We start from the raw sequence: 27,282 nt of genomic DNA on the forward strand, positions 1-27,282 counted from the left end.
GAGTGTGTATATTCAAAAATGGCAGACGATCAGGATGGAGGTGATAAACCGCAGATGAAAACAAGCAGTTCTATTCAACAGATGCTGACTTCTATCATCCAGGAACGATGCAGAGACGTTGTCAAGTTCACAACAGATGGAGGTTCGATTATTGTATTGTTTTTTTCTCCGAATATTTAATATGGAATCATGATTTTTAGGACGACCAAGACAAGATCCCCCCCTCCCTGTTAGGCTCTTATCAGACTTAGGCCTCTCATGGTGGTTGTGTGTAACTAATGTGCTTCCTCTTCCTCGTCGCTCCAACTTCCTTGATTTTCTTGACAAAAACCAAAGACGGTCACATGTCAGGTTGTGACTATGCACTTGTTCATCCGTGCAGTATGGAGCAATTTGACCATTAAAACTCTACTGTAACTAACGTGATCGTAAGATGGAATACTTCTTAAAGAAAAAAATCCTAATATTTCCTTGACTGTACTGTAATGATAATATTTATTCAAGTAAAACCATGATACATGTACAAATATCACATATGATCATAGTTTCAATTGCATAATAATCATGCATGATGACTAAGCCTTTACCAAGGATATCCCATGAAAGCTGGGTGGCAGTTAAGATCTTAATTACTTAGACAACAGGTCCTAAAAACTTGACAATATCGTCTAGTCATCGGTTTCTGCGCGTTTTGTATTTCCGCGAAGCCATTTTATCATGCTATTTATCGTAACTACGTGACCTGCTGGACACAACACAAGGATATTTTAGACGTTTGGCCATCGTCTGTTAACTGAGACAAAAATTACCGGAAGTTCATCCGAAAAACATAAGAATTAATCACTGATTAAAAAAACATGCATAAATATGCAGTTTTGCTTACCGGTAATGCACTTTTTATCTTGCTCAAAATGAGCCCATACCTGAAAAAACGATGATATATTTCATTCGTGAACCGGTCTTTTTTGTAGTTTGACAAACGTACGAAAATATCGTATGCAAATGAGGCCACATCCCCTTGCTGATTTTTTTCCACTTCCGAAGAGCCAAGGAGACATTCTTATATCGATCAACAGTGTTTTCAATGAAACGTAAACCTAATTGTAATGCAATGAACTTCCAATTTTCACCAATTTTAAACAGAACAAAAGGAGAAATAACTTACCATCAACCAAAACCGATATAAGACTGCAGATTTTTTTTAGCAGATTCTATATTATAACTTAATAAATATAATAAATAAATTTATAAAATTACATGAATTTGTTCAATTTGACAACTTGAAAAATCAATTAAAAATGTGAAATTTAAAAAAAAATGTTTTGATAATTAATTTGAAGATCAAATATATATTTTTTTATTACAAACGAAGCATGTCGCTGTAGAAAATTCTTTTTAGTGTAATCGAGTTATCTTTCTTTGAACACTAAACCAAAATAGACACAGGGAAACATATGACTACTACTCCCATCGGGAGAAATTTGTTAAAAATTGTTTGTTCTGATTTTTTTTAAATACAGTTAAATGTTGCTAGTTTTTTGTTTCCTTTAATAGATTGTATACTTGTTTATGACAGTCATCCGTAATTTCAACAGTTTTCTGCCGATATAAGTACGAAATCACCGATGCTTCTCAAGTGCGCGGAAACCGGTAACCCGAGGATATAAGATGGTATAATTTCTCGTAATAATATGTATAGAATAAGTTGTACTAATTGGTCAAATATGATGATGTTATATTATTTCACCAAAATAAGATGTCATATCATTACACCAAAATAAGGTATATTATTTCATCAAATAAGATGTTATATTATTTGACAGTATAAGATGGAGTTGTGTATTACGTATCTTTACATAATGTAGTACAGTATAGTTTGTGTAACACATTACCATCGTTTTGACTGAAATGAAACAATTGATGCATTTATAATTAGCTTTTGATTTTATTTATTTCTTGGGTATCACTAGTGCATTAAATTTTATAGTCTAATTTTACTGTATAGACCTCATTTTCCTGAGTCTGTTCCACTTAGAAATTTTAGCTTGCTAGTGTAACAGGAGAAATATAAATGCACTGACTAGACCGGGATTTGAACCCTGGAAGATCATGACAGAGGCTCTACCAAAAACGCAATTGAGCTACTTGCATAGTCATTGATGATCGACTCAGTCAAGTTCCTCTACATCCCTCCCTCCAAAGGGCAAGTGAGCTTATGTCATGGTGCGGCGTCCATCGTCAGTCCTCGTACGTCAACTTTTCCTTTAAACAACCTCTTCTGAAGAACGGACAGGCCTAGAGTCATGATATTTGACTGAAAGCTTTGTTGGTAGGAGCCTGACAAAGTTTGAGAACGAAAATGACCTTGACCTACTTTCAAGGTCACAGGGGTCAAATATGTCAAAAACTTCAAACGACTTCTTCTGAAGAACTAAAAGGTATAGAATCTTCATATTTGGCTGATGGATTCCTGAGATGGAGCTCAACAAAGTTTGAGAATGAAAATGACCTTGACCAACTTTCAAGGTCACAGGGGTCAAATGTGTCAAACTCTTCAAACCACTTCTACTCAATAACCAAAAGGCCCAGGGTACTGAAATCAGGCCTGTAGCATGCTGTGATGAAGGACTACCAAGTTTGTTCAAATGAATGACCTTGACCCACTTTCAACCTAATGTCCTTGTTCAACATTCAAGGTCACAGGCATCATGTTTAAATATTTTTATATGTTCTTATGAATCAAACACTGATATTCTGCCTGTAGCTGTATTTTAGTCCACTTTTAAGATTACAAGTGTGAGATTGATACCAGGTGAGCGATGTAGGCCCATTGGGCCTCTTGTTTCCTGGGAAAGAGGCAAACAAAGTATGCAAATGACCTTGACTTACTTTCAAGGTCACAGCGTTCAAATATGTCAAACGGTTCAAACTACTTCTTCTGAAGAATTAAAATTCATAAAATTATAATATTTGTCTGGTGACTTCCTGGGATAGAGCTCACCAAAGTTTGCGAATGAAAATGACCTCAACCTACTTTAGAGGTCACAGGGAAAAATATGTCAAGCAACTTCTGAAAAAGAATCAAGAAGCATAGAATCTTATAATAATATTTTGCTGGTAGTTTCAACAGATGGAGCCAACAAAGTTTGTGAGGGAAATATTTTTAGTGCAATATAATATTTAATGAAAATATTTTGCTATGATCGACTGCTTAAAGGGGCTGGTCGGGGAAAAAATGTCATATTTGCTAAAATGGCATACACATGTTTAAAATACCTTCTTATGAAATATACCGATTCAAATTTTGTTGAAATTCACTCCCTAAGAGTAAAAATTATAATTATATTAAAGAAATCCTAAATCGTCCCCTGACAGTCAAAAACTCTCAATTGACCCAGATCAGTGATGTAATTTTACCGAACGTGCGTCATCAACATGGCCAAATGTAAACATCGTGCAAAATTCATGACAGACACGAGGTATCAATACCTTTATATATATAACAACAACATATAGGTAGGAATACTACACTTGCATCATACATGACCTTTGAAAACAATTATTTACGTATAGTATTGCTGTCTTGTCGGCTAGTTGAGTCCGACATGGCACATGACGGCGTGCTATTGTTGTTATCTTCACTGCCTCACTTTCGAAACAACCACATGACATATAAATAGATCTGCGCTAAATTTACACGGGGCTTCCCCGAGATTTCATTGGTCAAAACTGGACAGACTGACTTAACATTCATTCTTATTTGTTAATGTACATAAAATGATTCAAACAAACATACAACATACAAAGAAACATAGAAAATCCCTTATCACAGTAGGGTTAGTCAGGAAACTTGAAATGACCATATTGTTTACAAGATTAGCTTTAGTTAATACAACCTGCACCTGTCTTCTTTTTCAGAGTTTGAGTTGGTCCCCAGCACTGTGAATGATTTCTGGACCAGCCTCTTCACCAAGTACTTCCTTAGCGGTTCAGTGTCCACAGATGACACCCGGGACGACATGTTGTTTTATGTCAGAAAGACTCCGAACCCTAAGGGCAAGTTTTATATTAAGGTAAGTACTCATTGATAACGTTTAATTTTGTTTTAGCAGTGAAGATTAGTTTTAGCTGAGTTATGAACATTATTTTCAAACTGTTGATGAGCCCATTACTGCGGGACAATTTAGTGGCTTTTCAAAATGTTGGTGAGTCAAGAAAGAAAAACATGACCCACTCGAAAAACATTTTTTTGTTCATCAAATTATAACATGAATGAATATCAACAAATAAAACTGAGTACAGATACTATCTAACACAATCAATGATAAATATAGGTCATAAGGGTATCTTTCAGACAACATCTTGATGAATATCAAATACTGTATTTTATATTTTTCAGAAATGAAAACTACTGGCACAAATTTGTGAATGAGGGAAAGTTTAATTACATGTAGCATCCTTAAAAATTAACTAAGCATTTTGCTAGTTGATATGTGTTAGTTTGAAATAGAGGTCTCAGTATATATGATTGTGGAAAATATTGTGGAAAATATATGCTTAAGCTAAACTAGCCATTACAATGTACAAAGTTAGATAGTGTATTAGCACTGTTTTATATACTTTTAGTTTTATGGAGACTACCAGTATAACTTGTTTTACCAGGAGTAATTTTTCCAATGTAAGTTATACTAACTGTGTGTACAATATTGATTAGGATATCAAGCATTTCAGCTTATCTTGACTCTTGTGTTGACAGACAGAGATTGAAGTTTACCGAAGGGCCTCTAAAAATGTGCCTTCCCTGGAGGACAAGTCCATTAACTGGGAGGAAACCGTATACCTCAATATAATCCTACATCAGGTAAGCTGTGTACCTCAATATAATCCTACATCAGGTAAGCTGTGTACCTCAATATAATCCTACATCAGGTAAGCTGTATACCTCAATATAATCCTACATCAGGTAAGCTGTATACCTCAATATAATCCTACATCAGGTAAGCTGTGTCAAGATATCCCAGTTTGGTGGTTGTTATCCTACTTGAGTTAATTGTTTCTATTTGCGAAAGTAATATATTAATTCCTACAAGCCGGATATTTTTTTAAAGGAAAAATGTTAGTTAGGACATTTTACGGAAGGCTGTTTTGTTACTTATAACTTGTTTCACGTCAATACTCTATTTGATACTGTAGAGGTAGAATATATAAATTGATATAAATGAGAGAGATTTAGAAAAGTTGGACAAACTGAAATGTGTAGCAAAAATGGTTGAAAAGCTACAATATTTTGAGGGCATTATTTCATTCTTTATTATTTAAGAAAAAATATAATTTGCAGATACAGTTTCATTGCAGTATGTTATTATTGTTTGATTATAGAACTATGTTTTTCTAACATACTTCATCAGAATTCTGTCTCTGGTACTGTATTTTTTAAATATTTTATTGTTCAAAGAATTAAATTTATTCTTATGAAAGGCATGATTATTATATTTTTAGCTTGCCTATTCAGAGAATAGGGGGCTAATGTAGTCACCCCGGCATCGGCATCCCACTTCACTCAGGTTTAAGTTTTTGGGCAAGTTTTTTCCAGACAGTGTTGGATCATCACACTCAATACATTGATGTGTATAATATGGTTGAGGCATTTATATGGAGTGTAAGCAATGTGCTGAACCATATTTTCATACTTAAGGGGCCAACACTGGTTAATTGGACTTGGTTAAAGTTTTTGAGGCTTGTGGTTAAAGTTTTTGGCCAAGTTCTTTTGTGAAGTGTTGGACAACCACCATCAATAGGCTGTTGTCTATTACAAGGTTGAAGTATTGATATGGAGTGTTAGTAATGTGTTGAACCATATTTTCATGGACTTGGTTAAAGTAAGTTTTTGGGCAAATTTGCATGTGCAGCGTTAGATCGGTCACCAACATCAATACGCTGTTGTCTATGTCACGTTGTCTGGTCATCTCTTCTTTTGAAATGTACAACATGTTATGGTACAACAAAACCTTGTTATATTGCCACCATTTATTAAAAGAAATATTGGCATTATAAAGGGGTTTGGCAATATACTGAGGGAAACGTGAAAAGGAATTCTTAAGTACCACATAATTTACCCTTTCACCCCTATGTAACTTTAGTAGACTCGACCATGCATTGATATGGATGAGTCCATTATGGTGTACGTATACAGTGGTGAAAGGGTTAAGGGACCTGAAAATATATTGGCGGTAAGCGAGGTGGCAAATGAAATGACGAGCATTATATCAAGATTTACTTTACAATGTGTTTCTTGACATTTGCTATCTATCTTCCAACATATATCACCAATAGGCGCGCTATGCTGTTCTCTAACAGCTCTTGTGTGCAGTTTGTATAATATTTTTCAGATGTTTTGTGGTTTGTTTAATATGTTATAATCATTTTGTGGTTAATTGTTAGATATTTTATAATTGTTTTATAGCTTGCGTAATATTTCATCTTCGTTTGTAGTATGTGTATTATTTAATTAAATGTTTTGTAGTTTGAATACACCGTGACGTGTGCCGTTTGTACAAGAACAAGTGAAAGTAATCTTCAGATCCTAAAGAAATTTTCACAGGTAAGTTCTTTAATTTATAGTCATTAGCTCCTGATATTAACATGACTTTTTCATTGAGTGTGTAAAGTAAGCTATATGTCTGTTTTTTTAATTACATGTATTTAATTACAATTTCCTCTTTTATCTTTATGCTGTTTTATGTACTGTACAGTTATATGTAAGTTATTTTTAAAGTCTACAAATAAGAGTATTTTGCTAACTAAGCCTTTTAAACTTAGTTCTAAAATAACTCACAAATTTTTGTACAAATATTTTTATTATTTGTATTAACAATTGATGAAGTAATTTTTAAAAACAACCATCAACACTACCAGTTCTTGCATGTGGCTTCCTCAAATTTTACACTTTGCTTACTTGTGTGGTTTTGATTTCTCAGCGAGTCTACCCATCGCCAAGCAGACGACGGATGGACAGCAAAGGCACAGAGGAGGAAATCACTTACCCTAACATCTTCTTCACTGTCGACAATTTTGAGGAGGTGAAAATATACTAATCCTCAGTTTGTGTCCAAAGCTTTATGACATTTTCAAATAGTTATGCATTTTTTTGTAGTACTTGTTGGTACAAGATACAAGAAACTTAATATTTTGTCGTATACATATATAACATGAAACATCAGCTCTGAAGAACTATACTCTTACAACAGAACATATAAAAATATCACAGTGGGCATAAATGTAACAAAACATGCACTATGAAACAAAAGCACAACAAAATTGAAACAAAAGTATACATGTATATATTTAGCTAGAAACATGCAGGAAAAAACAAGCTTATGAAAAAAAGGGAAAAAAAATTAAAGAAAGAAAAACACAAAATAGAAAAACCACATTTAACTATATTAATCAGATATTCATTAAAACTTTACACTGTTAGGTTATATTTGTGATTTGGGGGGTTGTACATTAATGTTGTGAGATATTTGTTTGTGTTTGGGAAGTTAGGTCATGTTGTATATATATGTTTGTGGATGTTAACATGTATTAAGTGTTTAACAATGTTGTGTGGTACTGTGTTTGGAATGTTATAAACTGTTTGGTAATGTTTTTGGTTGATTAGAGAGTTGTTATAATGGTTATAATGTTATTTGATGTTTGTAGACATTTGAAGATTTGTACAGTATTGTGCGATGTTTGTTGATTTTAAATGTTTTATGTTTGTCAATGTTTGAAGAGTTTTAAAAGTTGTGTGATGATTGTCAATGTTTGAAGATCAACTTCTAAATGTTGTGTGATGTTTTTCGACATTTGAAGAGGTGTAAGTGTTGTGTAATGTTTTTCGACATTTGAAGAGGTGTAAATGTTGTGTAATGTTTTTCGACATTTTTAGAGTTTTAAATGTTGTGTGATGTTTTTCGACATTTGAAGAGGTGTAAATGTTGTGTAAAGTTTTTCGACATTTGAAGAGTTTTAAATGGTGTGTGATGTTTTTGACATTTGAAAAGGTGTAAGTGTTGTGTGATGTTTGTGGATATTTGAAGAGTTGTACATGTTGTGTAATGTTTTTGGATATTAGAATAGTTTTAAATTTTGTGTGATGTTTGTGGATATTTGTATAATGTTGTGTGATGTTAACTTTTTTTGTAGAGTTTTAAGTGTTTGGTGAAGACTGTTGATATTTGAAGAGTTGTGTAATGTTGTGTGATGTTTACGTTTTTGGATATTTGAAGAGTTGTATAATGTTGTGTGATGTTAACTTTTTTTGTAGAGTTTTAAGTGTTTGGTGAAGACTGTTGATATTTGAAGAGTTGTATAATGTTGCATGCTATTTCAGGCGTTTGGAGACATCATTGTAAGAGACAGTGAGATGGTATGTGTTGAGCTCACAGCAGCAGACAGAAGGGGCAGCCTACAAGGAGTTATCTTCCTTGGATCAATACGCTACGAAGCCCTGAAAAAAGTGTATGATGCACGAGTAAGTTATTACGTTACAGTAATATATTGTAGGTGAGGTGGATTCCAGTATCAGTTTGTAACTGTTTGAATTAAAACAAATAAAACAAAAACCTCATTACCACAGCCTACAACTGTATATACTTATAATAGTAATTTATATTCAAAATGAAAACATATACAATTTTACATTAAATGGATGACTCAGGACAAATCATTTGGAAAACCAAGTATGTTCCTTCTTACTTTCATCAATAAGACTCTAATAAGATTTAGACTATATCATTTACTGTATTACAGGCCAGCTTGACATCTAAGATGGTACAGACCATGTCCTTGGGTTGGATCAAGAACCACAAGCGGGTGGAGTTTGTGAGAATGAGAGGCCCCCAGAGTAAAGGACATGCTGAGGTTGCAGTCAGTCGGGTGGAAGGGTCAGGGCCGGAGACACCAGACTTGGAGAACTTCCCTGTTGAGGACTTTGATGGTCAAGAGAGTGAACAACAACAGGTTTGTGCAGTCAAGAATTATGCAGATCACTTTTTAAGGAATATAATAATTTTCCATAACTGTAATAGAAGAAATAAACATGTCTTGTATGTGACTGTTGTATGCACTTTGTTATATTTATTATAATGTGAATGTTGTATTGAGTAATTACATATCCTAACATGAGTGTTGTTTTGAGTTATGTACGGTAAATTTATGTAGCCTTATGGTGGTAGCATGTTTACATCTGCAGCAGAACCAGTACACACAGAGGAGGATGAGTGATCCTAGCTCCTCAATCGGATCGTTGGTGCGAGGGGGGATCAGAAGGATGAGCATGAAGAAATCACGCTCAGAGACAGAAAGAGTTGACCACACTCTGGACGTGGACGGATGTCATGAGGTCGAGGCCGGAACAATTCAGGAAGGTAATAACAAATACTGTGATTTCGATCACCAGGCCCTTTTTGAGTCTTTAAAAATGGACTTATTGCCGTCCTTCATTTGGGCAAAATTTCTGAAATTTCTGAATTTCTAAAATTAAAATTTCTGTTATTACCCCCACTTGTTTTTACTGTAGTTGTTAATGACTATTGACTAGTGATCAAACCGTCAGGAAACAAAATGAAGCAGTTCTGAGGATTGCCCATATTGGGCTGAAACCTGTAATCCTTGTATAGAAGTTGCAGGTACACCCCATTTGATGTTTTCTCTGCTCATCTCTTCTATTATTAAAATAAGAAAAGGAAAATTCTTTAGATATCGATGTATGTTAGAGTTTTATTTTATTTTGCAGCTCACTGATTAAATGGCTGGTATATAGATACATTTTAATTTATCAGATAATTTTCTGTGTTATCCAGTGAATATACCCATGTCATATTTTTATGCGTATGTACCAATGCAATATGACCTATCAAAATGGCGGCTTTTTACATTTCAAGGTAATTACAAATTAATGCCACAAATCTTGATTATGTGATAAAAAGGATCTTACACTCGTTGTCATTTGATATGAAATCTCATATGAAATGGAAACTCATGCAAGATCCTATATATATGTATATATTTGCTAAATTCTCATAATTTCTAATCTTAACCCTTTCACTACTGTAGACCATAATGGACCCCTCCATATCAATGCAAGTCTACTAAAGTTACATAGGGGTGAAAGGGTTTGTTGTAATACATAAATATATTTTCCTAAGAAAGAAGGTGTGAACACATCAACACCAGGGACAGAAATTTTAATAATTATTTATTTCACCAACATTCTCATGATTTCAGAACTAAAAAACAAGGAGCAGTATGAAGGTTTTCTTGGAAAAAGTTTCGGACAAGCCTGGCACATATTCAAGGAAAGAAAACGAGCAAACAGTGTGGCACTCAACTCCTACCTAACCTACATCACTCTACCATGGCACCGGATAGTGGCAGGTAACTGGAATTTACAACATACCTATCAAATATACCCGATCTCATCTTGATGTTTTTATGTGTTAGAACTAAATATGTACAACTTACCTATCAAATATACCCAATCTCATCTTGATTGTTTTATGTGTTAGAACTAAAAATGTACAACATACCTATCAAATATACCCGATCTCATCTTGATTGTTTTATGTGTTAGAACTTGTGACAAAGGTTCTCCAGCTTTTAACAGTAAAAGTTGAAATGATTTTGTGATGTATGTGATAAAAATAATCTAAAGTATGTTTCGTTGATTTGTTTATTTATCACCTTTAATACCATTTTTATGACATGATCCCAATTTTATTTAGTAATAACACCCATGTCGTATTTCTATTTTCTGTTTGTTTATGACCTCTCCCATTGTGGTGTCAGAGTTGAAACAATGATCATAATGTTATATATAATTACGACATGATGGCTTTCCATGAGAACAAATGACATGAAGTCGAAATTTACACATCAAAGACTTGACTTTGGTCAGGAAAAAACAACAACATGGTTTTGGCAAATATTTGCATCTATTCCTTTCCATTACAAAATTTAATCTTATTCAAAATGTGTTTTCCCGCTCAACTGATCGAGTACCGCTAACATGAAAACTTTTAGACTATTGAGCTGTTAATATATATTTTTGGTTGAATTATGACCTGAATAAAACATGCAAATATATCTTACCTTCTAGCTGTTTATTACTTGAATAATTTTATATTACATTGTTGTTGTTGTTTTTATTTGCAGATGTTTTAGACAATCGCCAAAAGCCTTCATTGCTTTTCTGACAGATAGGGGACGTGGTTGAGACACGTCGTATGAAGATGACCAGTCCAGTTAGTGTGACCAGTCCAGTTCGAGTATAAGATGACCAGTCCAGTTAGTGTGACCAGTCCAGTTAGAGTATGAAGCTTAAGATGACCAGTACAGACATATTTAGCATATGAAGGTGACCAGTACAGATAGAGTATGAAGATGACCAGTACAGGTATATTTATTATATGAAGGTGACCAGTACAGGTATATATTAATTAGCATATGAAGCTAAAAGATGACCAGAAGTTATAGCTGCATGAAGGTGATCAGCACAGTAAGTGCAAATGTGACAGTAAAGTAAGCGAATGCAGGTGACCAGTAGCATATGATGGTGACCGAACAGTTATATTTAGTGTTTGATAGTGACCAGTAGTTATAGCTGCCTGAAGATGGTCAGTATAGTTTGTGTGAAGCTTGACCAGTACATTTAACATATAAAGAAGACTTGTATGTTTAGTGTATGAATTTATGAAGATTCATAATACAACAGGTATGTGAATAAGTAGATAGTCCTGATATGGTCATAAGAATGTAGTCCTGATATGTGAATCAGTGGTAACAGCTGGTATGTGAATCACTGGTGAAAGTTGGTATGTGAATTGGTAGTGACAACCGGCATGTGAATCAGTGGTGACAACTGGTAAGTGAAAATAGTGATTACAGCTGGTATGGGAATCAGTAGACAGTCCATACATGGTCACATTCATGTATAAGTCTTGTTGAAGTAAAATAGTAAGGTCCTGATATGTGAATCAATATCTATAGACAGCCTGCATGTGAATCAGTGGCTACAGCAAAAATGTGAATACCTAAAGTGGTGACAGCTGGTACAGTGTATGTGAATAGTTGTTGGCAACTGCTATGTAAATCTGTTGTAACATTTGGTTTGTAATGCAGTGGTGACAGCCAATATGTGAATCAGTAGTGACAGCAGGTATGTGAATCAATAAGATTGTTGGTTGTCCACCAGTGTAACAGCCAGAATGTGAATCAGTGATGAAAGCCACTGTATGAATCAGTGGTGACAGATAGTATATATATATATATATAAGGTGTGATAACAGCTATAGTATGTGCATCAGTACCTATAGAAAGTCATAAGGTGAATTAGTGGTGACCGTGAGAATACAAATCAGTGGTGGCAGCTTGTATGTAATCAGTACCTATATGGACAGCTGCTATGTGAACACTGGTGACAGATGGAATGTCAATAAGTGATGATAGAAGATTTGGGAATCAGTACCTGTAGACAGCTGGTATGTAAATCGGTACATATAAACAGATGCTATGTGACTCAGTGGTGACAGCAGGAGTGTGAATCTGTGGTGACACTCTGTATGTGAATCAGTGATGACCGTTGGTTTTCATTTTTAAGGTGCGATAGCCGGTATGTGAATCATTACCTATGAGCAGCTGCAATGTGAATCATTGTTGATTACTTCAAGGTGAATCAGTGATAACAGCTGGTATGTGAATCTTTCAAAATAGCCGATATGTGAATCAGTAGTTACAGTTTGAATGTGAATCTGAACGAGTGATAACAGCCAGTATGTAATTCAGAAATGACAGCCAGTACACAAGTTAGTATACAACACATACAAGGTCAGATTGAGCTATAAGTTTGGTAAAATTAACTTTTACCAAACTTATAGCTCAATCTGACCTTACATGGCCTTTTGCATCATAATGATTTTCTGAGTGAGATGGAACTTTTAAGTGTCCCTTAAATGACCCAATTGTCTGTGACACCATCTTACATAAAACCTTGGTTGTTGCATGGATACAACAAACAAACCATTAGAGTGAAAGTTCAACCAAGGTCCTTTTCATGGTGAGACAGTTAAATTCACAGTCAATGTTTATGGTAATACATGTACCAGAAACATCACTTCATTCCTCGTGCTCAGCGCTCAAATTCATTTTCCCTGACATTTAGTATCAACAAGCACATTTTTAAAATCTCCATTGTCTGTTTGACCATTACAGGATGTTTCCTGATTAAACATTAGAAACTTATATTTGGCTCTATTTACGATGAGAGTAAGACAATTTTTTCCTTCAACAATGTTTAACTTTAATAATAGATTTCATTTATAGTAGGACACACATTCATGTCGTAATGTTGGTTATAGATGAAGAACACCACAACAGTGGAAAACGTTGTGTAGGACGACATAAGGGTCAGAATGTGAAGGTCATCGAATATCAGACCCAAGCAGCCATAAACATGTGTATCAAATCAAACTATTGGTAAATTTGATGTATATTTGTTGTTTATGTTTCTAACTCACTGTAAAGCAGGAATTTTACTGGGGGTAAAATTTGTTTATAAATGGAGAAGAATTAACCTGTTAATCAATATATAGTAGAAATCATTTATTAATTGATTGTTTTTATTTCTAACTGACTGTAAAGGCAAATACTTTACTTGAGGTAAAATTTGTTTATGAATGGAGATCTAGTAAAATTAACCTGGTATTTAATATGAAGTATAAATCATCTATTAAGTGATTGTTTATATTTTGTTTTCATTTTGTAAAAACCACAAAATAAACAAATTAAAATCCCCAAACAAAATTCCTGACTTCAGGTTTAACAAATAGCCTTTAGTTGTATGTAGTTAATTAACATGATCATATGACTGGTATGATCATTGTAAATCTAGCTTGTAAAAAAGTGTAAATATTCCTGTTTGATATTCACCTATAATGTAATCATGTACATGTATTATTTTTCAACTATCAGATCTAGCTAGGGGTATGAAAAGTATTTTAAATTATTCTAATATCAGCAGGTATATACTTTGTTTCTTTTAATAACACATTTCATTTAAAACATGAAGCACATTTAATGTGAGTTTATTATCTAATATCACATTCGGGTTGATGTATAATATCATATTTCATTTAATGCAACATTTCAATTAATACCACACAGTTCACCTACAACATGTATAACATTTCAATTAATGTCACATTTCATCTAGTGTAACATTTCAATAAATGTCACATTTCATCTAGTGTAACATTTCAATTAATATCACATTTCATCTAGTGTAACATTTCAATTCATATCACATTTCACCTTGTATAACATTTCAATTAATATCACATTTCATCTAGTATAACATTTCAATTAATATCACATTTAATCTAGTATAACATTTCAATTAATATCACATTTCACCTAGTGTAACATTTCAATTAATGTCACATTTCATCTAGTGTAACATTTCAATTAATGTCACATTTCATCTAGTGTAACATTTCAATTAATATCACATTTCATCTAGTATAACATTTCAATGAATAGCACATTTCATCTAGTATAACATTTCAATTAATAGCACATTTCATTTAGTATAAAATTTCAATTAATAGCACATTTTATTTAGTATAACACTTCAATTAATATCACATTTTATTTAATACAACTTTTCAATTAATATTACCAGGTATATTTCAATCAATATTACCAGGTACATTTCAATCAATATCACATTTAATGTCAAATTTCGTCTAATATCACACTGGATAATATCACATTTCTTTTAATGTCATCTTTCATTCAATAATCACATTTAATATTACATCTCCCTGTAACAAATATAGATAACCTTTAGAGAAATACACTGTAAAAGCTGATAACATTAGGTATTAAAAAGGGTTTCAGTCAATGAAAATTGTGTACTTTATGATGTTTTCAATGTCATGAATATATCTAAGGTAACATAATAATAATCATGACGTAGGTATGCATCATAAACAAATATTGTCATTATCTCTATCACTTTAAATACTTGCCAACCTTTTACATTTTTCATGAGGGAGAAATCACATGTAAATCCGTGTATAATCAACTCAGGATTTTATGTTTTCATATTATGGACATCCTGATTCAAAATCAGCTTCCACGATGGTCCATGTTGCCATTTAATTAATCAATTTCTAGTCAAACTTTTTGGAGAACATTTAACTTTATATATTATATTATCAAATACACTACAAACACATGTTGTTGATTAAAACTATTAGGTTGGATGTGTTGGGTAACTGTGTATGTTTGATGTATATTGAAATTGTGCGAGAGGCTGTACCTGATTTTGAGCGGTGTATGTGAGATTTTGTAGAAGAATATGATCTTTTTACAGTCAGAGAATGATATTTTAATCATGGTTTAAAACTCCACAACCACACATTACACAAAGTAGAAACAAGCAAATACTTAGGACTAACACTACAAAACAACCTACGATAGGACAAACACATAAACAATATCACAGCCAATGCCAATAGGTCCCTAGGTTTTCTCAAACGCAACCTGAAAATAAACTCACCACATATAAAAGAACATGCATACAAAGCACTAGTTAGGCCTAAACTTGAATACTGCTCTTCCATTTGGGATCCACACAACACAAACCAAATTAAACAAATAGAAAAAACACAACGAAGAGCAGCACGCTACGTACAAAACAGATACCACAACACTAGTTCCGTAACAGACATGATCCACACACTTCAATGGCCAACACTACAAACACGACACTTATACACTAGAATTAAAATTATACACAGAATCGTAGCTTTAAACCCAACACATATACTCACACCTGTAGACCCCCGCACCAGACAGGTACACCCGTACGCATACAAACACATATCTGCTACAAAGGACACCTACAAATACTCATTCTTCCCACACACAGTAACAAAATGGAATCTCCTTCCCTTAGCAGCAGTCCAATGCACAACACTAGAGGACTTCAAGGCACACTTACCCTACACAGCCCTTGAAGCCCTCATCACACACTAGTACATACACCAGATTTTAACTTTTTATCTATACCTTGCACAAAAAAATCACAAAAAAAACCCAACCCCCCCCAAATCACTATAAATAACCCCCTTCAAGCCTCTACAATAGGACCCCCCGATGGCATAATCATCAAACTGATGGAGCCCTCGTATCAAGAAGAAGAAGTTGATTCAATGTTTGAGGAATACAGATTTAAGTCTGTTAACTGTACAAGTTAGTTCCCCTCTAACTGGTATCCTGTATTGTTTTCTGAAAAATAAGAACATCAAATTAATCAAACTTGAATTAAATAATATGCATCAGTGTATCGAAAAATCTTTTATAAAGTGTTACATGTAGTAAATTTGAATTCATAGGTGTTAATAAGATATTAGTCTGTGAATAATGAAACCTCAGTCTCTATACAATGTGTTCAAAAGAGAAGGGATACTGTTGGACGAGTTATCTGTCCTTTTGCGAATTGGGAGTAATTACTGAAAATACTGGTTTGTCATTAATATTGTACCTGTTTTAGAGGATTTCTTTTCTGAATTCTTACTGCTTCAAAATGTACATAAATATAATATATCTTAGAAAATAGTCTGAATGTTGATGTGAAGAAGTATATTAACATGAAAAAAATGTTTGTTTCCTGATGAACGCCCAAGACTTTTATATCAGACATTAGACTCATTAGACTTAGTATAAAATTAGACTTTTATATTAGACATTAGACTCATTAGACTTAGTATAAAATTAGCCTTTTATACTTGACATTAGACCATAGATCAATACAGAATTAAAGTTTATATTGATCGATATTGGGACCAAGATGGGTTGGAATGCATAAAAAACATTTTATTTATTGTAAGAAAGATTGAGAGTGGTATTAGAAATTGATGATTGATATTGTTTAAATGTTTGTGTCTTTTCACTGTCTACAAAATCATTTTAATGGTATTAAATGTTTTTATGAATCTGCCATACTGTAAGTGTAAGTAAGCTAGAATTCCTCATATTTATTGTTTATCCTCATATATATTGTTTATACGGAGCTGCCAAAAATCTCCAAAACATTCTATATTACAAAGAGTTTATTATATTACAAATGCACAGTGTAAATCCAGTAAGACAATGCCTATGCGTGATAGTGCTTTATCTGTTTATATGTATTACAATATGTAGCTGTATTTATCTGTCAATAAGCACACACATACCTGTTGTATTTCTGTACAAATGTGAATAGATGCTATTTCATTGTTCTGTAATTATGATATCCTTCTAACCCCCCCAACCCCCTGTAAAGAGGTTATGTTCGATGACTAGTATGATATGTACACCGTCACCTTCATCAGACAAATGACCAGTGAAGCGTATGCACACAAAGGTGTAAAATTTGTACGAGTTGTCCATAAAATCGATGTCGATGTGTGGCATGGTCTGTGATTGACTGGGATAACTCGAAAATTTTGGACAGAGAGAGCAATCTGTTCAAGCGGCAGATAAAGGAAGCCATCTGGATACGCTGCAGTGGGCCAGTTCTAAATCGAGACGAGGGGGCTCAAAGACTCGCATATCTATGACAAAGCGTAGCTGAATTGAGTCATTTCGGTACATATATAACAACTATTGTACATACGTTTCCAGCCGAAATCGACATCAATTTGATGGACAACTCGTACAAATTTTACACCTTTGTGTGCATACGCTTCACTGGTCATTTGTCTGATGAAGGTGACAGTGTACATATCGTAATAGTCATCGAAACGTCACATAGAAAATGTTATTGGTTGTGTAAAAAGTACTTCTCATAATCCATACTTACCAACCTGAAGAAAGTGTTTAGAAATAATTAATTTTTGCCTCGCCGCCACAAAGTAGCAGAAGCGAGACTAAGGCATTGCTGCGATGGCGGCGTCAACATTAAGTTTTTCCGTTTAAGTTAGTTTCACTGAAAGTATATGTGCTAGACCAACCACACTTGACCCATAGATGCATCTTAGGTAGTACATCTCAACCCATGCATCAAATGCTGGATGCAGCCTATATATATAGCTACCTTTCAAGGTTCATTGACTTTGTCAGTATCTCATCAACGCTAAGTTTTTGCGTTTAAGTTAGTTCTCTGAAACTATTAAAGTGCTACACCAACCAAACTTGACATGTGCATTGATGGTCAAAGCAGGGCACAGGCAAGACATATCAATCTAAATGGCTTATTATAATAAATATTAATTATTGTTTTCAGTTGAGAGCTGTCATGCCTGTATTGAGTGTAGAGGCAAACATATATATTCCTGATGTTTATGATTTACAGATTGTCCTGTCCTAATATAGAAAACATAACAGCCCTCCGATCATTCCTAATTAAGTGACATTCCGATACAACACTTCCTCTTAAGAAATAACTTCATGTTGAACAAAATTTACATACCGTTCGTTCCTTTTGTTCAATAAGAACATTTGTGATGTCAAAATGTACATATGACGTCATAGGAACACTACGCCCAATCCCATTGTGTTTATAGTGAAATGAATGCAGTGGGACTAAAATTGGCAGTTTGTATTGGGCAAGTGCAATAGGAATTTAAGTCTTATTTACTGGAATGAATAAGGGCATTAATTAACTCTGGTATCCTTGTGATGGTATACACTTGCCCCTGTGTTTCGAACACAGACCAAACATGTGCAATATTGTTGTTCAGATTTATTGATTCTGTTAATAGATTCTGTTGTATGTTAATTATGTATTTATAATGTACACTGAATGTGTTTCTGTATTTTTCTATTTTGGCCTATAGGACAATAACTATTTCACAAAATTTCTCTTCTTTATGAATGTCTGCAAAAAGGCAACAGATTTTGGTCCAAATTTTTCTTAAATCATAAAAAAAGTTATCAAATAATCTCTGATTTCCACAGCTGAAGACATGGTAAACATTAATTGTCCATCACTCTAAAGAACAAAAATAAATTCCAATGGTAAAATTTATTAATATTTCACTTTGACTTTGGTGAAAATTCTTTTGGTGAAAATTTGTTAAAAATGTTTAAAATTGCACAGTCGAGATCAAATAAGTTATTTTTTACTAATATTAGTGTATTTGTATCACATCTATTAAATCTTGACACATGTAAGAGGAAATAAATAGGTATGAATTATTATCTCCTGTAATTGTTGAAGACACAAATCCCTTCTTTTCTTTTACTGCCCAATGAAGCATAACATGAGACTTTCTTGCAGAATTAGTCACTGTTGATTATTCATCATCCATACCTGTCGATACAATTTCATTTAAAATTGCCTGTAAATAGACCTCTACTCACCTTTATGACATCATCAAACATCTTTTGAGATTGACTGTTGTTACAAATGTTGTATTATCATGAATCAAAATCAAAAAGAGTTTGCATGGTCAGCAGCTAAATTGAAAAAAATAGTTGAACAAATGATGTTTTTTTGTAGCCAAACTGTATAAGTGAAAAAGAATTGCTTGACATAATCAGATTAAGGATGACTCCACTTTTAAATCAAATGTTTGTCAGCTTTTAACCTGCTTCAGTATGCACCATCAATATGCAGAACTACATGTAAGACTATGCCATTAAATGCAAAAGAGCCACAAAATAATTAACATGAAAGGTAATTATAGGTGTTCAAGTTTTTATTGGCCCAAAGTATATGCAGAATACTGTAAAAATACCGTAATAAACTGCTTATATTGTTTTAAGAATTATTATCTTTCACAGTTAGTACTACCTGGTATATGGAAAGTAACTTCACAGGATTTTCAAATTTTCAAAATTTTATTGGGGTTTTTTTCCCCCAAAGATTTGCAGTCATTTCCCATTTTTGGGGTGTTATTTATCTGATGCTTTTTGATTTTGATTAGTAAAATTAAAAGAATGTCCCAGAATCTTAAACAAATAAAATACATACACATAAGTAATTTAGCTGTATTCATGCAATGCTTGAATCAAATTGGTTGAGGATGTTAAGTCGGGGGGTTATCAGAATCATGTTTAGATGTCACAACCAAAGAACTCTCAAAACTCAGAATGTCACAAAACTGGGGTTATGAAATCATAATGAAATATTGTTGCAGTGTTATCTACAAATTGTTTTGATAAAAGATTATGGTAATTATAGAAAGTGAGATGGAAGAAAAAAAAACTTTTGTCAGAAAATGATCCTATTCGTTAAAGAGAAACGCAACTTTTGATTTTCTGATAATTAATAATAACTAGTCCAGTGTCAATTTCATCCTTTTTATAAATATGGTGTCTCAACATATTGTCGTATTACAAGACAATTACTAGAGGTTGTTGTTCCTAAACCCAGTACATTGGATTGTGTCCTAAATCATACAGAGGGGCAAAAATAACTTTCCATTTATCCAGAAAATTGTGATATTTTATTTTATACATTTTATTTACACTGCCTGGCATTGTTGAATTTTCTATAAAATATTGTGTTGTTAACTGATGATTAATATTGTTGTTTTAATTTGCCTACATTGAAACACATGTATTTGAGATGCATGGAGTTCAGCTTTTATTAATTATGAATGTAATGTTTGGGAAGAATCTTTTTGTTTGTTAAGGATGAAGAAATATAATGTTATGTGAAACATTTATGGAAATAAAATGGATAGTAAATAATGATTTGATCAGGACTTTGGTTTGGTTTGTTTGTGTTTTACGTCCTATTAACAGCTACAGTCATTTTAAGGATGTGACAGATGTTGGTGGTGGAGGAAAGCTGGAGTTCCCAGACAAAAACCACCAACCTACGACCAGTACCTGGCGACTGCCCCATGTTGGCCTCGAACCCACGACCCAGTGGTGGAGAGCTAGTGGTAGCAGAATGTCAGCCGCCTTACACTACTGTAGGTACATTCCATGAAAAAAATCGTGAAAATACCATGAAATACCCATGAACCCATGAAAATGTGCCATGAAATTACGTTTCAAATTTTTTCATGATGCCATGAAAAAGTAGCAATTTCTTCCAATATACCCATGAACTAGAGGTGAAATTCAACTTCATGGCCATGACTTTCACCATTTCCGCCAATGAAATTTTTTAATGGCCATGATTTCTCGTAGGCCTGAAATTTATGGCCATGAAACAGTTCAAGTTCATGGCAATGAAAAAAGATATAGCACTCAAACTCCACGGATGGAGTCTACAATTTGAATTTCACAGCCATAAAAATTATCATGGCCATGATATTATGCCAACAAAAAAATGGAAGGCCGTGAACCACTTTTTTCATGGCAATGAAATTGAAAAGTTGTCTGCTAACACAATTTTCATGGTCTTTAACATAGAACTTTGTATGAAAATGGTCATTATAAAAGTTTAAATTTATATTTCATGGCCATGAACTTTTTCATGGCCATGAACTCCAGTATTTAGATATTTAGTTAATTTTAGTTTTCTTTTGAATTTTTTTTCCGCAAGTCTTTTTTCATGGCCATGAACTAGAACTTTGCTGCTTGACATCAATGACATTAGCAGTGGAATTGACAAATTAGCATGGGATTGACGTTGTATATAGTTGCTGTATTTTTGGGGTATCGTACATTCCATTTTTGCCTTCTTCTCACAAATTTAGTTGAAACTTTAATGAAAGATAAGCAAGATGTAGCAATTAAAATACATGTACTCAATTTAATTAATTCTATTTCAGTACATTAAGTGCATACAATTATTTTTAATAGAATTATATTTGCAAGTGCTGTATCTTTGTGTCCTTACTCCAGGCTAATACTACTTGCCAGAAATCATCTATACATTAACCAGTCAGGGATGTAACTTATTTAAGTTATAACTGAAACAAGTTATTGAACAAGGGAATGTTATCCATTCTGGTACCTGAAACAAGTTATTGCTTATATATTTTGCTAAATTTGTTGAGTTTTGACAATTGCAAATTACTTTTCTATTAGTGTTTTGTAAGACCACAGTGAAAACATTTTAAATATTTTGTACACACAATATTGTGCGCAGATACAAAACTGACAGAAAATGTCATGAATGTAAGATAAGGTTCAAATAATTGAAGAAAATTACTGAGCAAATGATTTGCAATTGTCAAAACTCGACAAAATCGATAATTGAAATAAGTTACACCCCTGACTGTTAACAGGACAGCAGGAACTATTGTGTAAATGTGCTATAATCAGACCTGCATTACTTATTGTCTTCGAATTTAATACTGACATCACCTGACCATAACCAGGTTCGCTTACATTTCTATTTCTCATTCATTTTCTTCACAGCTTTAACACCACAAAACCACAATTTTTCATCCTCAGTCGCATGTACCAATGGGGGCGAAAGTAGTGATAAGTGAATTAATTTCATTCCAGGAAAAAAATTTGACTGTAAAAACCAAAGACCACATTCCTTGTCATAGTCAACATCTTTAAATACAGCAACATTTGCCAGTCTATCACTTTTTTCTCCGGAATCATGAATAATGAAGTATTTAATGCGACCAAAGGCAATAAACTTCCCACAGCTCAACTTCATATTTGCATGACCTCTGTCATTTTTGAAAAAAATGTAGGATGAAATTGTTTTTGCCGAAGAACGCTCTCCTCCTGAACAACTATATCGCACCGAACGTTTGTGTATAGGATGTTCGACACACATGGTATGAAACACTTTCTCTAAATTGCAATTTGAACATGCAATAAGATCACATTGCTTATGGATAGCATCCAGTTGCTTTTTTCCAAGACTGATTTTGTGAGATTTTTTCATCCCAGTAACATCATCAAGTTCACTGAAGTCGTTATCCAATTCATTTTGGTTAGAATTTGGTGTACATGTTCTGGCTTTTCCTGAAATCATCATAAACTGACACCATTCACAAATTATATACGTCTCAATCGCTGTATTTTCCGGCTGATTCCTGTTTAGTGCACGTTTGCATAACCAAGAATTAAATCTCTCAAATGCGAACATCCAAGTACCATATATTGGACCAAACCTCCTGATTCCATCAATTACATGATCGAGTATGTGAGTGGTGATATTTTGCAGAGAGACAGGAAAGTCCCTTTCCAAAAGTGCAAGGGCTCTATTAAACTTTATTTCCATGCCATCCAAGTCATCCAAACTCTGGACTTCACAACAGATCTCCTCCATACTATCGAGCAATAAAAAAAAGGGTGCATCGTTGGCTTTCTCCTAACATTCCACGTAAACAGTATTTAAGTATACCCTGTGGAGCCACCTGTTTCCAATCATGTGATTTCATACTGGTTGGTTTGGAGAAAAATGGTATCGAGTTAAATCCAAATCCCATGGGCACTCTGATATTACAAGCTCGGTCGTCGGCAGTTTTAATTTCAGCACTTGATAATTCAAACGGCCAATGCTTTTTAATTCGAGTAGCTGAAGCTCCATCATTTTCCTGTATGGTACATGTATCTTTCCTCAAGCTTGAGACTTTCCTTTTCTTGGACTTGGTTTTTGCACCAGTTTCTTCCAAATTTATATCACAATCAAAATCCAGGAAACGACCGTAATTCTTTTCTGCTGCAGTAATGTCACTTTTGTTATTGACTTTTCCAGATATCAATGACACTATATTTTGCGTCACATCCTTTATGGTATGACAGGCATCCGGACAACACTCGGACACCCGGTCATGATCTAGTAGACCCATCAGAGGATAGGTTCCTTTACAACCCATGGAAGATGCAATAAAATTTGCCGGAGTCTTATTGTTAGCTTTTTCAAAAGCTTCTCTGTAGTTTTTTTCTGATTCAATTGTCCGTGACTTGGGCTTATTCTTAGTTTCAGCTGCTTTACCAATAAAACTAGTAGTATCTTGACGTAGTGCATCATTTGACTCTAGATATGTACGATTACCAATATAAATGGTCTTGTGTAAATGCGAACAATGAATTCCATGCTGATAACACCAGTGGCAACCCGAGATGCTTCCACTTCCGTGTTGATGAAATAATTTTGATAGGCCTGGATAGTCAAGGACAAATAGCAAAAGTTTAATTTTTTTGTCAACTGGTGCTTGATCAAGGTAAACGGAAGACCAAGAAAAATGCTACGCGTGAAACTCCAGCCCCACAGAGTCTGGCTGCACAAAAACAACATTAGGCACGCCCAGAAAAGTCACCCCACAGAAGCAAACGCCACAAAAACAGATGTCAAAAAAAAGAACGCCACCAAAAAGTTTGCAGGAAAAAGGGTTGAAGGGAAAGACACCAGGAAAAGGGTTGAATGGAAAAGGAACACTAGAAAACGGACCAAAAGGAAAACCAACACCAGAAAAGGGACTGAAAGGGAAACAAACATCGCTAACTACAGCATGTACACAGAACGAGAAAGTAATAAAACTGGGATCTAAAGTTACTTTCTACAGTCAGAATAATGAAAAACTTGGAATTGCATCATTGGTTGCTTTCAAAAATGAACAATTTGCAGAAGTGACATTCATAAAACTATTCCAAAATGTGGATTGTAACAGTGAACTTTATGATAAAGAAGGGAGTGTCTCGGATCTTAGAGCAAGAGACCTCTATTTGTGGAGAAGGTCAAGACTTAAGATGTTTGAACCAGCTGATCATGGAATAAATCCAAAACCAAAGGTAAGAAGAATTAAATACACTTGAGAGAAGCCCAAATAGTATAAAGCACCAGACACATGAAATAATGTTGTTTTTGCCAATCTGGCCCTTTGGGCCCAAAGGGCCAAGTGAACTTTTGTCATGGTCGACTGAGTGATGTTCGTCATCCGTCCGTAAATGTTTTCTTTACACAACTTCTCAAAAACCACTTGAACAATTTTGATCAAACTTGGCAATTAAGTAATCGGTAGGCAAAGAGGATTCAGATTTGTATATGTTACCAGCTTATATATCCCATACCAAAATTTGGTCACCGTGACCTACTTTGTTAGGAAATATAGGCAATTACAGAAATTTTTATTTTGGGTTGTATTTACCTTACAATTCATTGCTAGATCTTAAAACTGTGTGTGGTACATGCTCATGAATAGCCAATATATATAGACAAATGTCGTTAGGGTCATATCTTCATTAATCTTCACCAACATCTAGTACATCCTTACGGTGTCTCCGTTGCCAATATGACATCGGATAATATATTGGTCAATGCCGCTAAATAATCCTTATTTCGACGCAAGGGACCTCATGACGGGTGCCACATGTGGGGCAGGAAATGCTCACCCATCGCAAACGCCTGATTTCACCTCTGGTTTGATAGAGGTTATGTTGTCCTGTCAGGTTTTTGTTGTCCTGTTATATGTGTTCCTTTGTTTCCTTATTTTGTTGATGTCTCCGGATTACGTCCCTCGTCTAGATCTTACTCTCTTAAGTACACGTTACAAGGTATTCTTTCTATACTGTCTTATCACTTATTACTTATGTTTTTGTGGGCCACATTTATTACAAGGTGAGCATCTTTACTCTTAAGGCCCCTTGGACCTCTTGTATTGAATTTAAATTCTTTCATCACTTACAATTACAGGCAAGTGACAGTGCAGAGAGAGCTTGTGATGGTGGAAGAACCAATTTCAAATTGGCTGTGATGGAGTGGGCGGATGGCGTATTGTATTTTGGAATACTAGATGAACATGGAAACACCATCAAAAATTGCAAAAGTCCTGTGGGACAAGTGTCTGGAACAAAATTCAAAGTTGTTCAAAGCTTCACCAAAGAAATGTTGAAATTGAATCCAACAGATGTTCAAAAACTGAAAAAGTCTGGGATGGAGTACTTAGTCAGTGCCATCGGGAAAACCGATTTCTCAGTATCTGCGTCTGGTCAAATCAAAATCCATGACCATGATGCTGTGGCAATAAGATTGAAGAAAAATGTCATTACTTACCTCCGTCAGGGTAATGGTATGGAAACAGAGTCAAGCTCATCCAGCTCCGATTCAGACTGATGCTATTAATATGATGATATTAATACTTACCAGCATTAATGTCATGGATATACGTTCATGCAGCTACTCGTATGCTCCAAATAGGACATGGTGAACAATTCTTGTTTGTGTTTATATATGCGAATGTTCTCTGAATTTAACGGGAGATTATCATTATGTATTGCATATACTAACATGCAATACCAGGATTAGAGCTGAAACGAAATATTCGCGAATGAATAGTTAATTCATGTATTCGAATGCTATTTTTGGTATTCAAATATTCGGTTTAAAATACATCTTCATGTTTTAATGCATTTGTTAATGCATTATGTGGGACTGCAATATTGTTTACCATTTCCTTAATGTCTCGCATGCAATAAGTATTTTAATGCATTTTAAAATAATTTTTCAAGATTGTTTAAATCACTCATGCATGACACTGTTGACAACTGAAGATAAACTGTTTTATATTGTACCCGAATATTTGAATAATATTTGAATGTTGCTTACGAATATTCGAATGTTGAATTTAGGTATTCGTTTCAGCTCGATCTAACCAGGATGCAATGGATACAGACTTGTGCTGTAGTTTTAACATTTGAATCCGCAACATTTTGTCTAGTCAGTACATTTACACAAGGGATCATTTTGAACTTGCGCAGTTGTGCAAGGACAATTTTTCAGTCTGTGCATATACCAGCTGGTATACATGTATGTGAATGTTTTGTATGCCCCCAACTCGAAATGGAGGGGGCATTAAGAATTACCCTTGTCCGCCCGTCGCTCCATCTTTCCGATAAGATAGATCTTGTCCGGGACATATTTCCTGAACCGTTGCATGTATTGAATTCAAACTTGGCATGGTTGTTAACAGCATAAGACAGAGTGTTGGGTACCAAAACGGAGTTCGTGACCTCGAGGTCAAAGGTAAAAAACAAGGCCCCGTGTCTGAAAATTGCTTGTGTGGGACATATATTTCCTCAACCGTTGCATAATATTGAATTGAAACTTGGCATGGATGTATAACCGGTAACAGCATAATGCTGTGTGTCATGAACCAAAACTGGGTTCGTGACTTCAAGGTCAAAGGTCAAAATCAAGGTCTCGTCTTGGAAAATCTATTGAATTGCCTTTCCAATGTATACCGAGTCTTGCATATATGTATACCTTACTGAAAAACATATACTCGAGTGTCAAAAACGAAGCTGGGGCACCATGTCAGTCTGACATACTAATAGATATAGTTTTTAAATTAACTCAAGGTCAGTCGATGCAAGGATATTATTATG

General features: G+C 34.2%; 1 protein-coding gene across 1 annotated transcript; it reads left to right on the forward strand.

The window, feature by feature from the left end:
• On the forward strand, positions 1-14,203 carry LOC110446858 (uncharacterized protein KIAA0930 homolog). The gene is made up of 10 exons (XM_021492189.1): positions 1-142; positions 3,919-4,073; positions 4,757-4,861; positions 6,524-6,601; positions 6,978-7,079; positions 8,375-8,515; positions 8,794-9,003; positions 9,236-9,410; positions 10,270-10,419; positions 11,197-14,203. The coding sequence occupies exons 1-10, from the start codon at positions 19-21 to the stop codon at positions 11,235-11,237; spliced, it is 1,281 nt and encodes a 426-aa protein (XP_021347864.1). The 5' UTR covers positions 1-18; the 3' UTR covers positions 11,238-14,203.
• Positions 14,204-27,282: the final 13,079 nt, after the last annotated feature.

This window comes from Mizuhopecten yessoensis, unplaced genomic scaffold, assembly GCF_002113885.1.
Source record: "Mizuhopecten yessoensis strain PY_sf001 unplaced genomic scaffold, ASM211388v2 scaffold3023, whole genome shotgun sequence".
Lineage (NCBI taxonomy): Eukaryota > Metazoa > Mollusca > Bivalvia > Pectinida > Pectinidae > Mizuhopecten > Mizuhopecten yessoensis.

What these genes read in the sequence shown, in the direction of transcription:
- LOC110446858 (XM_021492189.1), top strand. Translation starts at nt 19, where the DNA reads ATGGCAGACGATCAGGATGGAGGTGATAAACCGCAGATGAAAACAAGC. An exon ending in AGGGCAAGTTTTATATTAAG is followed by an intron (nt 4,074 to 4,756) that starts GTAAGTACTCAT and finishes TTGTGTTGACAG; the next exon opens with ACAGAGATTGAAGTTTACCG. An exon ending in ATGGCACCGGATAGTGGCAG is followed by an intron (nt 10,420 to 11,196) that starts GTAACTGGAATT and finishes TTTTATTTGCAG; the next exon opens with ATGTTTTAGACAATCGCCAA.